A 15,867-nucleotide genomic window follows, 5' to 3' on the forward strand; every position below is an offset into this window, starting at 1 on the left:
TGGAAGAAGCTGAGCCAGCCTTGAATTAAGAGGATAACTGCCTGCTATTCTGCATGTTTCTGCCAAACTAGAGTAATGGTCCCTTGTTTTCAGATGCAGTTTTCCAGCAAAGTTAACATTCCAGGGGAAAAGAAAAGAACAGAATTCAGAATGTTGCTGTGCTGAATCCGAATTACTCGGAGAACCTTGTTCCCTGCACAGACTGAATTGAACAGTCAATTTGGTATCAGTGAATACCCTTAACTTGAACTCAGGTCAATTGCCTTAGACATTCATATCAGCCTTCAGCTGACAAACGCCGTTATGGGGGGATTTTCTGTGAATGCTGGCTGCAGCAGTGAGAGAGGTCATCTTTCCCTCCTTGCCTTAGCAATTAGCTAGCAGTTCTCTTGTGATCTGGTGCCCTACATAATATGCCCAACAGCAAATTAAACCACACAGGTAAAAAGCTTTTAGGTTGCTTTCATTCATGTAGGCTCAGGTCATTTCTTCCCCCTGTACTTCTTTGCCATGGAGCCGGTGGTTCAATAGCACATTGAATAGCATATCAATTTTGGGACACTAGAAACTGCTTCTGTATAGATGCTGTTGACATTTGTATCAAAATGTTCTTCCTGTTTTCTGCTCACTCTCAAGTTCAGACCTTGCTGCTTTTTGCTGAGGAAACTCTTTTTATTAAGTCTGAATTCTCTTTTAGTTGCTTTTTGAAGGTTAAAGTCATCTGTCCTGCTAATTTCTGGGAGGGAATAGCACATGTTTTTAAGGTAAAACAGAATCAGAAGGCTACCAGTGTGTTGTGTGTTACATTCATATGATACAGGAGTCAAACACCAGGGCATCCCGCGTACAGCAAAGTATCAGATGAATGTTGTCCCAGCTGCAGGACACGTACAGTTTTCTCTCCTTGTTGCATGCAGCCCTCTGATGTCAGGGTATGTGCTGTTTCCTTTCACAAGGTGAAATCCCACAGCTTTTGCTCTTTGTGTATCCTTGATTCTTTACTCAGTGGATATACAAATTCAGATACCTGTGGATCTTTCCTTCAGAAATAGCTTTTGGTTAAAAACAAACAAACAACAACACTTATTTGTGAGTTTTTCTTAGAGGATTTAAAAACGGCAGAATACATGCTGCTTTCCCTCTCACCCCAAAGTCTCACCACCTACTCCAAATAAGCCTGGTTACTGTCTTTTGGACATCCTCTCTATCTTGCTTTAATTCCCTCCAAATTGCTATTGTTTTTTGCCCTTTGTCATCCAGTCAATATTTTGGTTGTTCTGCCAAACCCCAACCCCTGTCTAAACCACTCTGTAAGTTGGTTGGGCATGGCAGCTAAAATAATGGGAAGAATTATTCTGGCATTGTTTCTGAATCTCTTTTATATCTTTCTTCAGGGGTGGCTAGCTTTTTCCTTCCTGACTGCTTTTCCATGCTGCTTGAGTTTAATCTGTGCAGCCGTGCAGAAAACACCCATTATTACCCACACAGGACAGCGTGTGGTGTTTACAAACTGGTGCACATCTTCTGTAAAGAATCGTCACAATTATTTCTGTAGAGGTTTTAGGTTTAAGGCAAACTAGTAAAACTTGAGTGTCTGACCTGTTTGTGTAATGGTATTGTTCTGACTATGCCCCTTACATGCTATGTTGTTTTAGGTATCCTACCCATGACCGTCCTGGGCCAAGTCCGTGCCCCTGATAATGATGATTGGGATCGCAAAATCTACCAATTTGAAGGAAAAACATCAAGGTATTTAGAGAGAAAAATGGAATTTGGGTGAAATGTGTGGAAAACTTGCCTGGATACTAAAACACAGAATGTATTTAAACTGTCCCTTTTTGAAAACAAGTGTGCAAAAGCATGTTGTTGGTTAGATGCTTGTGCATAGCTCTCAAAAAACCCTTCTGAGAGTGACACAACAGTAAATAATGCTGAATGCCAAATGGATCCATTTCACAGAATCACAGAATCGTCTAGGTGGGAAGAGACCTCCAAGATCACCAAGTCCAACCTCTGACCTAACACTAACAGTCCCCACTAAACCATATCCCTAAGCTCTACATCTAAACATCTTTTAAAGACCTCCAGGGACGGTGACTCAACCACTTCCCTGGGCACCCCATTCCAGTGACTAACAACCCTTTCTGTAAAGAAGTTCTTCCTAATATCCAACCCAAACCTAATGGGCACAATTTTAGCCCATTCCCCCTCATTCTGTCACCAGGCACGTGGGAGAATAGACCAACCCCCGTCTTGCTACAGCCTCCTTTAAGGTACCTGTAGAGTGCGATAAGGTCGCTCCTGAGCCTCCTCTTCTCCAGGCTAAACAACCCCAGCTCCCTCAGCCGCTCCTCATAAGACTTGTTCTCCAGGCCCCTCACTAGCTTCGTTGCCCTTCTCTGGACTCATTTGAGCACCAACATTTGCTGTTGCCTGATGGAGTGCCCTATCCACTAGGACACCATTCACAATTCCCCATTTATAGTTATATCCATAAAAAAAATATTGATGACCCACTACAGAACAAATACCCACTGACTTCCATCCTCTTTCCTCCAAGCTCCTGGAACTTGGTATTTCAGTGTCACCACTGTTTTTAAAATGTTGAGTGTATTGGATGTGTTCCCACCACAGTGTCTGGATTATGAGCAAGGCTGAGATGTACACGTGCCATTCAGAGGTGGATTGTGCCTTCTGTGTCACTCTTGATGAATGTATCTGAACTAGGAGTTCACGTGGTTTCCAAAGTTATGCCTGTAGTAGAGTCTCCCTATATGCTTTCTGTGGCGTAGAAGCAAGAAGAAACCTCAATATACTGGTGGAGAGTCATTAGGAGCCAACAGGCAATGTAAAAATGTTCTGTTCTGCATTGTCCCTGCATGAGGGACCACATCTGCTGTCTTTGGTAGCTTTCCCAAAACAAAGTGGATCAGAGGAACTATCAGTGATAATAATTACTTCTTAGCTCTTTAACTTCTCATAGTTTGTTCCTTGGCTTAACTCTTATTACAGGTACTTTATCCTTAATGATAACTCAGGTTTGCTGACTATTAAAGAAGGAACCCCACCAGGAACATACAACATAAGAGTTAGAGTCATTGATGGAGTCTGGCCAGATGTTGTGTCAACCGTAAAGGTTACAGTGAAGGAGATCAAAGATGATGCCCTGCATAATGCTGGTTCTATACGAATAAAAGGTAAGCAAGGTGATGAAGTATGTTAGAATCCTAATACTGGGATCTACCTCTTTAATGTTACTACTGTGTTACTTAGAATTCTAATGCCCTTAACCATAGGAGCTAATGGCTTGATAGATAAGGGTTTGAAAATGCATCTTCATTTGCACGGTCCTCTGACATGTCCTTACTGCATGTAAGGCACATCTCTGGAGAAAAGTCTGCAAGAAATGCTTGTCTGATGCAGAAGAAAAGATACAAGATTTCTACACCAACTTTTCAACAAAACAGCAATTTATGTCTCAGAAAAAATCCTTATTTGAACAACTGGCTCCCTGAAATTCACCAGATTGTTTCAGTCTTTGTGAAAAAAAAAAAAAAAAATCTTAACCATGTTTCTGATTTAAAAGAATTTAAAAAAAATAGAAATGAATAAGAATCAAAAAGCTTCATTACACAAATCCTAAGCAGAAGCCAGCATGGAAAATTTCAGAGCCTAAAAATGAAAACACTCATAAATTTGCAGTTGAGTACATTTTCTGCAGCCTTACTATTTGTTCTGTCCCTCTTTTATTGCTACAACAGTTGCAAGATAAGTGTTTGTCAGGTTTTTAAATTCTATTTCAGGTATCACTCCAGAGGAGTTCATATCCCAATCCCCTGAAAAAGAGAGTAAATACAACCAGATGAAGAAGCTGCTTTCAGAAATCATGTCTTCCCCACCTGAAAATGTACACATTTTCAGTGTGTTAAACAGCCCAAGTCAAACCCGAGGTGTTGATGTTTGGTTTGCAGTTTATGGTCCACCCTATTATAAAGCAGAAAAACTTAATGGCAACGTAGCAGCCTCCAGAGCGTGGGTAAGTGTATATATGCTACATATGAAACCACAGCATCTTCCCATTGTGTCTACTCAGATAATATCCACTGCCTAGTGAATCTGCATATTTAGAATGACTAAGGAAATAATGTGTGAGAAAAATGGATAATTTTAATCAGTAAAGTCAAATAGTCCTTTAACATTTATATTTAAAGTTTCAAATATGAATGCTTTAAAAGCCAGCCTATAAATACATATTGAGTCACCCGAACACAATGAGCAAACTTTTAGGAATGTAAACATGTTTTTCCTATTGCCGAGACTGTAAAATCCTATATAACGGATGTGTTTGGCTGTTACCTTTGTACACGGGGTCTTAACATTTCAGTTTATATTCTCCTACACAGAAACGTTCTGTAGCTGAAGCTCAGAAACCTGTGTTCACTCAACAGTTCCAGCTTTCTGAGTTAAGAGGGCAAAGCGGTAAAATAACCATTACCCAGCAAAGAAACAGGTTGGAAATGTGCATTTAAAATCTAATAAAGTAGCTATGTTTATAATCAGTGCTGCAGTAATAACTCACTGTTGCCAGAAAAGGTATTTTTTCATTGCCAAGGCCAGTTCACCCTTCTCAATATTAAGGCACGAGACCAAATTGAAAGTTCAACTCAAATTCTATGTAAATAATCCATCAGAACTATGAGTGAATAAATCTACACACTCAATTTATGATGAATATGACAATATTTTTGTCTTCTAAATGCTGTCTCACACTATAAATGACTTTATATAACAAGGCTTTTGCCTTAACAGATACCAGGCTGAACTGCCTTTGGCTGCACAGAGTGAGGTAGATGTTGAAAGGAAATGGCACAGCAACCAGTTTTGAGAATAAATAAGACTTGGGCTTTTCACGTCTGTCATCTGTGAGCTTCCCCTTAGTGGAAAAGTCAGATGAATGCAACTAATTGTTTTCCACAGCTGGAAAACATCTTGGACATAAATATCACCCAGATTGGCATTGATGAATGTGTGACTGCAAACTGCACTCATAGCAGCGGATGCATCAGCAAGTATGAGCAGAGTCATGTGCCAACGATAACCACAGCTGGAAGTGTTTTGCTGGTGTCTGTGACAGTCCTGAGCAGTGCCCTGTGTGGCTGTGCAGCTCGGGAGAGTCCCCATCTCTCCTGCTCCTCATACCAGACGAACCCTTGTCTCCACGGTGGCACATGTGTGGATACTGATTTGGGCTACAGGTTGGTGGGGCTTTGCCGGGGTGCAGGCAGAGTGCTTCTGCTTGGTCTGTGGGGAGGAGGACAGGAAGCTTGGGGAGGTGTCACTGCATGGCTTCTCACTGTGGCAGGTCTGACTGTTGTTGTACTTCACACAGGTCCTGCAAATAAACCTCTGTTTTCAAATAGGTATTTTGGTTTGTCATAGTCTCCAGGAAAACCTTGGGAATTTTGCAGACAGTCATGGCTCCTTTAATGTCACCCTGCAAAATGCCTTTGTTTTGTGCAGCCTACCTCAATGTTATTAAACATTTTAATCATGTCACTTAATAACGTCTTCCCCATGTTCCCTGCCTCATTTTTTTTTTCTTCAAAAATTACATCTCGTAGAGAAAATAGCATGAAGATGAAAAAAAGTAGTGGGACTGTGCTAGCTCAGAATGAACCTAGTACCCTTCCAGAAGGGAAACCTTAAGGCTGTTTGCTTAAAAATGGTCATCCCAGCAAAGGAAGGCAGAAACAACTAGCCAGCCTCTTCTGAAGAGCCTTGACAGGGGAAGCAGGACTCAGACTGAAGCTGCAGAAGCCCTGCTCACAGTGAAGACCTGAGCCTGACAGTGCTGCTCAGGTATAATCAGGTAGAGACATTTTGCTGCCCACATACACTGTTATACTTGGTAGCGCTCCACCACGTACTATCTGCTCAGTTCTGAGGCTCCTTTACTACTTCTGCTCCATTTTCAGCGGTTTTGCGAGTGGTCTTTTAGGAAGGGTCCTTCATTTACTCACAGAATTATTCTTGCCTAATATTAGGCAATTAATCTAACCTTCTATGATTTAGATCTAAGGATAAATTGTGTTTGTACAAACAAGTAAACGGAGGACATTTTATAATGGAAATTTTGCTAGTGTTTATTTAATTGTCACCATGGCCAAGGCATCGGAGGCTCCTGTGATCAGAGTGGAGAGTCCTGCTGTGGGATGAGCCCTTAGCCAGTTCTGCTTGCATGGTGGATTTTTTTTTCTTAATTTTTATTTTTAATAGATGCAAATGCTCTCCTAATTTCCACGGACCAGACTGCCAGCAGACAAAACACAGCTTTAGAGGCCACGGTTACGCCTGGTTCCCTCCTCTCAAGCCTTGCTTTGAGAGCCGCATCTCCTTGGAGTTTATCACCGAAGTCCCCGACGGCCTTCTCTTGTACCAGGGACCAGTAGCACAAGGGCAGCCTGGAGAGATGAAAGACTTCCTGGCATTGGGTTGGTAACTTCATGGGTACTTGTTCTCTGTGTTTGCGTGAACGTGACTTACTTGCGTTTAATAGCATTGGTGGCTTTTTTTATTTAAAAAATAAAAAGGTTCAGAACGTTACTTGTGCGGAATAAGGAGAATGCAGACCAATTTGCCACCCTGCCCAGTTTGTGTCCTGTCACTGTGTTAGAAGCTGGACATTTTAAAACTAAGTTCCCTCCACTGGCTAAAGAGGTCCTCAGACTAAAATTTGAGGGTGACCCAGGGTTCAGCTGGGTGCATATGGGAACATGGTGGGTGCTTATCCAGTAACGGTCTTTCCTCTGCAGAGCTCTCTGGTGGTGTCCCATCGCTGACCGTGAGCCATGGCTCTGACGAGCTTTTCCTGCAGCTGTCCCAAAAAGTTAATGTTGCAGATCGCCGCTGGCACAATATAAAAATTATAAATGATGGAAAGGTAAGTGTAAATATGGGCAATCCTGGCAAAGCACTAATTCCTGTATCTGTAACCCCTTCAGAACTCCTTTTTGCGCCTGTAGAGCTCTTTCAGCAATCATCCCATCACTGCAACGACAGGGACTGAAGTTTGTCAGCTCAGATAGTCTCGAGGCAGTCAATCAGAACAAGGCCTTGAGAAGTCTGACCCAACTTTGACATGGGCCCTGCTGTTTTCTTTTCTTAATGATCTATTATCTATTATTATTAATGATCTATTAATGATCTATTGCTTAGACCTTGGATTTGTGATAATCCAGGGGACAAGATGCATCCTGGGCTGAACAAGTGAAATATCCTTAATTTCTTGGAGTGGGAAATCCTGCCCCACCAGGTGACTCACAAAGAAGATAGAAATGCATTTGTGAAAGGGGAACTTCTTGATGATGTAACACCGTTGAAGCCATCTGCTACATTGCCCCTTTCTCTCCCCCATAATAGAAAGCAGTGAGCATGTCAGGATGTGGGACAGGGAACCTGACAGACTGTCTGCTCTGCTACCATTTCTCTTTGGGTTCTGATTTCACAGCAAACTCCAAGAAAATCCTGTCTTCTCTCTGCCCTGTCAGAGACTTGGCCTGGTCATGGTAGAATCAGACTTTTCTTTTGTATGGCTCCTTAGTTATATGCCAACTCTCCAGATTAGTGTATAGAACTGTTTTAGTATTTTAATAAAGTCTCCTACAATGTAATCACTAGTTAACATCCCCCTTTTGCTAAGTGAAAGAAAATGTGTCATTAAAATGTACGCGTGTCTCCAGATGCAATTGTTTTAAATAATACCTTCCTCCAGAAACTGAAGCTGGTTCTTGACCACTGCGTAAACATCTCAGTTAGAGATAGCAACGGTGTTGTTAAGAAGATGTCCCCAGTGGATCTGTCTGCCTGTGAAGCCTCTGAAGAGACTGTGGAAACTTGGAGGTAAAAAACAATCAGACAAGGAAAACAAACAAACAAACAAAAAGCAATCTGGAAACATAATAGCTCAAAAGATCTAAGGAAAAGGAGGAGAGAGAAGGAAAAGAGAATTCAGCCAAATTGTATTCTTTCTTTCTGTTAATTCTTTCTTTCTGTCTTCCCCCCAGCATGGGCAGGCTCTTCAGTGGCCACCAGCCCCTACAGCTGGGGGGCGTTAAGAAGACTTTGCCTTACCATGCCTCACAAAAGCGCTTCAAAGGCTTTGTTGGCTGCATTCGCAACGTCGTTGTTGACAGTAAGGTAGGGCTGCTAAAACCAATCTTAGATCTACCAGTGTCAACTGTGGACACCTGATGTGATGCTTCCCTTTGTCCTTGCCTAGGTCTATGATTTAGAGCACCCTGCAGAGTCCTTGAACAGCGCTCCCGGGTGCGTCCTTACGGATGAAATGTGTCAGAGCGCTGGGGTGGCCTCCTGTGGTGTCCACGGCAAGTGTGTTGGTGGCTGGGACTTCTTCCGCTGTGACTGCTCCCCAGGATACGCTGGACCAGCATGCAACAAAGGTACTGCAAGTTCTAGGGAGAAATGCATGCAAGGATCGGTGGGAACAGCATCAAAGACACAGCTCTGTTTGCCACCACTTTGAACTGAGGAACTTAATAAGACCATGCTGCTTTCTGGGAATGATTTAGATCTGCAGCAATGTTAATATCCTTCTAATTGTTGTGGAATAAAGGTAACGTCACACAGATGAGGATCTTGATGAGACCTGCTTTACTTTGTGGAGGAGGCAAGTGGTCAGATGGGTTGGTTTGCCTTTTTCATCACAACACCTTATCTCTTAGTGGTGAAAGATGAAACATTTTGCATTGTGCTTTCTTCCTCTGACCATACTGATCAAAAAATTTAGTTTAACAAACTTGGTGCTGTTCATCGTCTTGCAGTGGTCTTAAGAACGATGAGGTGCCAGCTTGATATGTTCTATCTGTAAAACCTGGGGACACAACCCTCAAGTCCTCAGGTCCAACTTTCTATCCACAAAAGGGATAATTACATTTCTCTCTGCCATTGGAATGAACTGAAGGTTGTGCAATGCCCTTAGACAACAGCGGTGGGTTCATGTGGGGACATAACATGAGGCCAGCTCCAGCAAATGTGTTATCCTGTACAAAATCAGCATGAAATGTGCATCAGAGAACAAAAGCATGCAAGGGGCTGTAATGAAAACCTCAGAGGCATTGTAAGAAATTACAAAGTACAAAGTTTTAGCACAATTCAAAAATGTAAGAAGTAAGTCCTTTAATATGTGAAGGGCTCCTAGTTGCCAACAGCCATGTTCAGGGCACACATGCCTGAAGTTGGCTCTAACCTGCATACACTTTCAGCAGCCTTTGCTCAGAAGCAGAAAGCAGACACAAGTTAGAGGTGTTTACTGGGACTTTACCTGCCCTGAGTCTGCTTGATCCCTCTAGGTACAAGGTAGGAATGACAGGGTTAGTTGTAACAGACTATCAGTACCAGTGCCCCATAACATCTGGGGCTTTGCATAGCGTGAGAGGAGTATTTGCTCCCTCAACCCCTTAATTTGAGTGAGCTATGAGAGAGGATGAGCAGCAGTGATCAGTTGGAAAGGAGCACACACTAGGAAACATTGAATCGATGCATTGTGATTAATAGACATAATTTGTGGTGTATTGCACATATCCTTTCAGCTTAATGCTCTTACTTGTCCATCTTGCATGCAAAACAATAACACCCTGCAAGCATCCAGACCCTTTCTTTCTTTCTCCATCTCCCAGACAAGACTTAAAAGGTGACTTTAAATTACACAGTGGAAGCTCGTCTGCTGTGGTGAGGACTGGAATCACAATTGGCACATTCTAGGCCTGGAGCCTTCATTGTTTAAAGAGTTTATAATGACCACGTAAGTGGTCAGTATAGCTCAGTTACTTGTATTAATGTTCTGCAGACAGATGATGCTGGTTTATAAACATCTGCCTATATTTAAGTCTTATTCTGGTTTGCATTATCTTGGGATGCTGGTTCATAAGCCCAGTTACTTATTTGGGACAACTGTATTGATTCCTACCCCACACCCCTGTGTGAGAAACCAAGCTCTCAGAAACTAATTACTTAAAATCCACAAGTCACATCCTGCTTGTATTAGGAAAACTCCGATTGGTTCCGGTTTCTTCTAATATTCTGGGCTGCAGATACTGGTGTTGAGCTGATGCTTTACAAATTGCAGAGCCACACTCACAGCAAGGAGCAGACAAATAGGGTAAGGAATCACTGCAGTGTCCCAAGAAAATCCATCCTTGCTCATCAACTAGAGCCTGTTGCTGCAGAGATATTGAGCAAAAGAGAGCAGTGGGGTAGGCAGAATAATATGAGGCAATAAATTATAATAGAAAATAAAATTAACTTTAGGAAAGAAAAGAGGGAGGAGAAACAGTGAGAGAGAAAGAGAATGCAGAAGTTAAGTCTCTATCATATGATGTTTCATGTCCTGGGAACCAGACTAAGTGCCTTACCACCCACTTTTTGGCACTTTTTGGATTTTTATTTAAGTGGCTCTGATCTCAGCTTAGATGTTGGTGACTCAGCTTTCTTCCTATGTAGCCATAAACTTTGATTATATCTTTACTTGATTGGAAGAAATTTCTTTTTTTCAACTAGGCTGTGTCCAGAACAGGGAGATCTAGGACTGCTGTCAGGTAATGAGGCTGAAGTGGGAACCTGCTGCATAAAATCACCAGGCTCTGGGTTTAGTGGTAGTTGATTTCCACAAAAATGGAAACAACTCCATCAAAGTCTCTGCTGGAAGACTCTCAAGTGGATTCCCCAGGATGATGGGAAAATAAGTATTTTTGTCTTCGTATCATTTCCAGCTACTTTACTGGAAGAAATGTTTTGGTTTTAAAAATGAACAGACAAAAAGATTTTGGTCTCAGTGTAGGAATAATTGGGTAGAATGTGTAGCCTGTGATGAGCAGAATGTCTAGTTGTCCCTTTGCTACCTGAATTCTGTATTCTTGGTTTGTTCTTTCTCTCTTAATTTCCTTAATCAAAGGGGGTGCATATATATGTGGATTTAATTTATTAATTTAAGCTGTTTTGAGTGAGGTGAGTGCTTTCCATGATGCTTCACTACATTGTCAAAGTATCTTAAGAACTAAAATTCTAATTTTCAAAACAGGTTAATTCTCAAGCAGGGGAGATCTGAGGGAGCAGCTACTTCTGAGATTTCCTGCTTGTTTTTCTGTGTGTGTTGTGCTTAGTTCTTCCAGAGTGGGCTTTTGGAAGGGACAGCTGGATCCACTACGAGCCGAGGAGCACTCACAGCACTCGCAGCACTCGGATCCGGCTGATGGTGCGCACCCGCATCTCCCGCAGCACCCTGCTCAGCTTGGCCTCCGCAGATGGGAGCAGGTACATGCGGCTCGAGGTGAGTGCCCCAAAAGCTCTTCTGCTTCAGTCCTCTTCATTTGTCATGGAGTATCCCAACATGAGACGTAGATGCAGTTTCTGATTAAGGACACCTATTTTTAATGTAATAGAGAGCAAGAATTCACCACATGAGGGCAACTAATATTTCTGTGTTGTCCTTCTTGAAAATAAGGCACAGCCAGAAGATTGTTTTGTCCCATTTGTCTTTTCCCTTTGCTTTTATCTGTCTCTGGCAACAAAACTTCTCTCCACATTTTTTTTTGCTTAAAAAAAAAAAAAAAAGCTGTCTAGATTATATTAGCCAAACAGACGCTAATTATTACAGTTTTAAGGGCAGGGTCAGCTGGGAAGACAGAGATAGGTGTCACCAGGGAGAAGACTGATGAAAAGGTTCATCTGAGTTAGAAGAGAGAGTGGCCTGAAGTTTTATTGTGGCAATTTTAATCTGTGAATAAAGACTTTTTCACACCCTTAAAAGCAAGAGTGACATTTCAATTCTCAAAGCTCAGGTCTGTGTTGTTTTTTTTTGGTTTGGTTTTGAGGCAGGACAGTACAATAACGCTCACAAGTGCATTTCTGTTATTAAAGGTCTTTAATGTCTTTTAGGTCGATGAAGGTTTCTTTTGCGTTAACATCAGCTTGGGGGACAAAAATCACTCTCTGAGAATGAAGACGTTACGTATAAATAATGGCCAGTGGGTTCTGCTGACCATGGAGCGCTACAACAACGAATTTACCCTGCGTGTTAACAGTGGTGGAGGTGATCAAGAAGTGACCACCGTCTTGGGCATGAACAGATGGTTTGAAATGGATTGGGCAAGTGTTGTGCTAGGAAACCGCTCTCCCAGTCATTCAGAGAGCGATTTCCAAGGTAAGTGATGTGATGAACTCTCAAAAAGAATGCAATTACAAGGTAAAGGTGCCATATTTGAGTACAATGGAGAGTCTAAAACACAAGTAAGGACTCCCACGCAGACTACTGTGCCCATGAAATCCCACTTCACCTACTAGGGAAGTCAGTGCTAGTGTTTATCTCTTTATATACCATTGTATATGGTCGTAGTGAGGATGTGAAATCTCCTGTAGCACTTTGTGTTTTCATTTCCCATGGCAAATGTTGCAAGTAGGGAAATTGTGCTGCGATCTTCAATCACTTTTCCCTGTGGATGGGTTTGAGGAACAGACACACATCCTGGAAGGACAAGAAAGACTTGGGAAGCAATATGTGGTGCTGTCTCTGTTTCCTGGAGTGGGGATGCTAGGACTTGAGACTGTGACTGAATAGAAGACAGCTTTTCCCTGCATATTGCTTCTCATTCAGCTCCACTTCTAAGCTTTTAAGTCTAGATTAATTTAGGGGGGCTGTTCTGGTCCATAGCACAGCTCTGTTAAATTGTTACATTGGTACAATCAAGCTGTTCTGGAGAAGTATTGTCAATCTGCAGAGGGGGTAGGGCACATGGGTATATGTCCTATAGCTCTTCTAAATAAAACAGATAAATCATCTAGGGATCATTATAAATTTTGTTATTTTTTTCTACATTTCAGCATGCTTTAAGGTCTCCTGCATATGTGCTGGGGACAAGGAAGGTAGGGAAGTTGCTAACTCATCGTATTCCTATGTGCACTCCCCTTCCTTATGCAGGTTGTTTGCGTGATGTCCAGCTGAATGGTCAGCCACTTCTCGTGGAAGCCAAGAGCACAGCATTTGGCTTAATTCTGAGGCGGCAAGGTGTCACGATGGGATGCCATACCAGTGCCTGCAGCAGCCAGCCCTGTTACAGCCCTTTCCTCTGTGTAGACCTGTGGAGAAAATACGAATGCCGGTACATTAAGTTTTTTTTTATTTATTTATTTTTCACCTAGGGATGGTTGGGAAGCTCTTTTTTCCACCCTAAGTTGGGCAAATTGCTTTTAACAGTGAAACTCCCTGCTGCTTCTGACCAGAGGGGTCATCCCACGCACATATCCCGATCTTCATCTCATCTCCTACTGTGGGCCAAACTTGCCTTTTCCTGCAAGTCTGACATGGAAACAACCTACTTAATCTACCATTTTTTTCCCATGGTGAGAAGACCACAGGCCAGAGAGGAAGTGAAATGCCCTTTGATAAAAGCTGGATTGCAAAAGCTTTGTTTTCTGCTAGCTTGTGTGAAAATACATATTGTATTAATACAACATATATATATTGTGTATACATATTATATATATAGGGAGAATATGTGATACTTATGTCTTGTAAAGAAGCTGAAGTTGGTCATGCTTTGTGTGAAGCAATGGGACTTTCAAAACCAGACTGTCAAAAACTGAGTTCTAAAATTGGCTGCCAAGGGTCAGAACCAAAGCCCACTAGCCGAGTAGGCGATGCAGTTAGTAAAAACAAACAACAACAAAAAAACACCATGCAGGAGCAGGAGAAGGTACCACTTGAATTCCTTCAATTCAGCCAAACTTTGTACTTCTGAGGCCTAGCAATGCATTGCTGAAGGAGGCTGTGAGATGGTCCAAAGTGCTCCTTGGGACGCTCCTTTCTTCATTGCTGCTGTAAAAGAACAACATGAAGGCTCTTCTATTTATTCATGAGTGATTTTTCATCAGAGTGCAGAGAGCAGGGTCTGTGTTCCTCACACTATTCCTGTGTGGCCTCTCCAATTACACATCAGGAGAAATTACTTTCTCTACAAATCCAAGTCCTGAAAGACACGCTTGGTCCTTCCAAGCAGATCAATGACCGTCTCTCCCAGTGGTCCAAATGAACATTACAAAGCTTATTCTAAGTGCTCCCTAGCCCTTTTCCCAATAATCTCAGCTATCCATTTCCTGCTACAGATTTTGAAGACCTCTGTAGAAAAAGGGTTCAGCTGATAAATCCCTTTTTTAAGGCAGGAGTGAAGCTCATGTGCATATCTTCTGGATGGGGGAAGCTGAATATATGTTCACATTTTCCTAAGCCTACTGGCTTGCTGTTAGATTTTGCATCTGTTTGATGCTCTCAATGTCGACTTGAGGTTTGTTTGAGCAGACTGTAATCATTGGCTTTAACGAAATAGTAACACACTTTGCACAAAACAGCATGCAGCTCCAGGTGCATCACCTGCCTGAAAGATCCCTTGTGCTTTTCTTGGCCAGGTGTCCAGCTGGGAAAGTAGAAGTGATTGATAGCCTTACTGGGCTCAGACACTGTACCTCATCACCTTGCGGACGCTGGACCTGCAGGAATGGGGGTACCTGCGTGGCTCAATCCCAAGACAAGATCATCTGCCAGTGCCCTGAAGGCTACAAGGGAAGATGGTGTGAAATTAGCCAGGTGAAGTCTGGAAGACCTGTTGGACTCAGCTCTGGCTCTATTCTGGCAATCAGCATGTGTCTCCTTGTCTTCCTAGGTAGGAAAACAAGTACTTGTTGTTGTTTTACTACTTTTTTTTTTTTTTTTTTTTTTTTTAAATCTTGTACCTTGCTCTTTGTTTGAATCAAGTCTGCTTTACCCTCAGATGTTGTGATTAGTGTTTCTCCTTTTCTGGAGATCACCAGCTGGGAGTTCATTTGAGGATGCTAAGAGACAGGCATCGATACATATTTACAGTTAACTTGCTTGAAGTCACTTCAAGCAAATTTAGGACTTCTCTCTTCCAGAATCACTTGTTTTCAGTCTTTCTTAAATAAGCATTTTCCACCTATGTGTGAAGCCTTATCCATCTGAAATTCCCACCTGCCCTGAGCCCTTGTTTTTGTATTAGGTAGGACCTACAGCTGCCATGGTTACTCACATATTAGGAAGGCAGAGATCCTTCTCTAGAGGATTTACACTCCCAAAAGCAAGCCTAATTAAGAGTGCAAGGCAGAAAAAAAAATCACAATGTGTGCACTTTTAGGCACACTTTGGCCAAAATGTTAGTTCACTGTAAAACTGCTTCTTCTATCAGAAAAACTGCATCTGCATCTCAGAATAGTAAAGACTCCAGTGATTATATTACACTTGTAACCTTCATTAAAACAGTGTTTTACTTACTTTGGGTATCTTATTTACTCAGGATTGGTGAAAGGCCAGAGACTGGCCAAAATGCCTTCTATTTAAATGGATTCCTTTAGGTAAGTAAAATACTCTTTTAATGAAGTTTGTGATGTACTATACATAGATGACTCTTTACCTTCCTGAATATAAACTGTTTATATATTAACAATTACACTTTACTTATGGGTAATTGTCAAATTAAGAGGTGATTTAATGCCTCAGAAGTCACGTAACTGCTTGTTTATCCTGCATTGTATTTTGTCATACTTCATACAACAAATAGGTGTATTTTTTTTCTTCCAGCTCTCTTGGTCTCTTACACAGTGTGGAGTCAGTGGGGAAGTTCAGGGTTTCGGAAAGGAGGAATTTACCACATTCCAGAAGAGCGTGCAAGCTGGGAGGATGTTAGAGAAAATGTCTTAAACTATAATGAAGAAGGAGGTGGAGAACGTGACCAGGTATGATGCAGTCTCAATCCAGTCTTTGCACATCTAGTTTCTACTCCTCTT

General features: G+C 42.0%; 1 protein-coding gene across 1 annotated transcript in view; it reads left to right on the forward strand.

Moving 5' to 3' along the window:
* LOC118161667 (neural-cadherin-like) overlaps positions 1–15,867 on the forward strand; it is a 43,239-nt gene that overhangs the window by 26,158 nt on the left and 1,214 nt on the right. The window contains exons 19-32 of the mRNA XM_035317224.1: positions 1,656–1,749; positions 3,013–3,197; positions 3,804–4,036; positions 4,978–5,255; positions 6,277–6,491; positions 6,813–6,940; positions 7,772–7,899; positions 8,073–8,196; positions 8,279–8,459; positions 11,178–11,344; positions 11,953–12,217; positions 12,992–13,172; positions 14,476–14,729; positions 15,662–15,816. Coding sequence (XP_035173115.1) covers positions 1,656–1,749; positions 3,013–3,197; positions 3,804–4,036; positions 4,978–5,255; positions 6,277–6,491; positions 6,813–6,940; positions 7,772–7,899; positions 8,073–8,196; positions 8,279–8,459; positions 11,178–11,344; positions 11,953–12,217; positions 12,992–13,172; positions 14,476–14,729; positions 15,662–15,816 — 2,588 coding nt within the window. The remainder of the gene's footprint in view (positions 1–1,655; positions 1,750–3,012; positions 3,198–3,803; positions 4,037–4,977; positions 5,256–6,276; positions 6,492–6,812; positions 6,941–7,771; positions 7,900–8,072; positions 8,197–8,278; positions 8,460–11,177; positions 11,345–11,952; positions 12,218–12,991; positions 13,173–14,475; positions 14,730–15,661; positions 15,817–15,867) is intronic.

Source organism: Oxyura jamaicensis, chromosome 2 (genome assembly GCF_011077185.1).
Source record: "Oxyura jamaicensis isolate SHBP4307 breed ruddy duck chromosome 2, BPBGC_Ojam_1.0, whole genome shotgun sequence".
Classification (NCBI taxonomy): Eukaryota; Metazoa; Chordata; class Aves; order Anseriformes; family Anatidae; genus Oxyura; species Oxyura jamaicensis.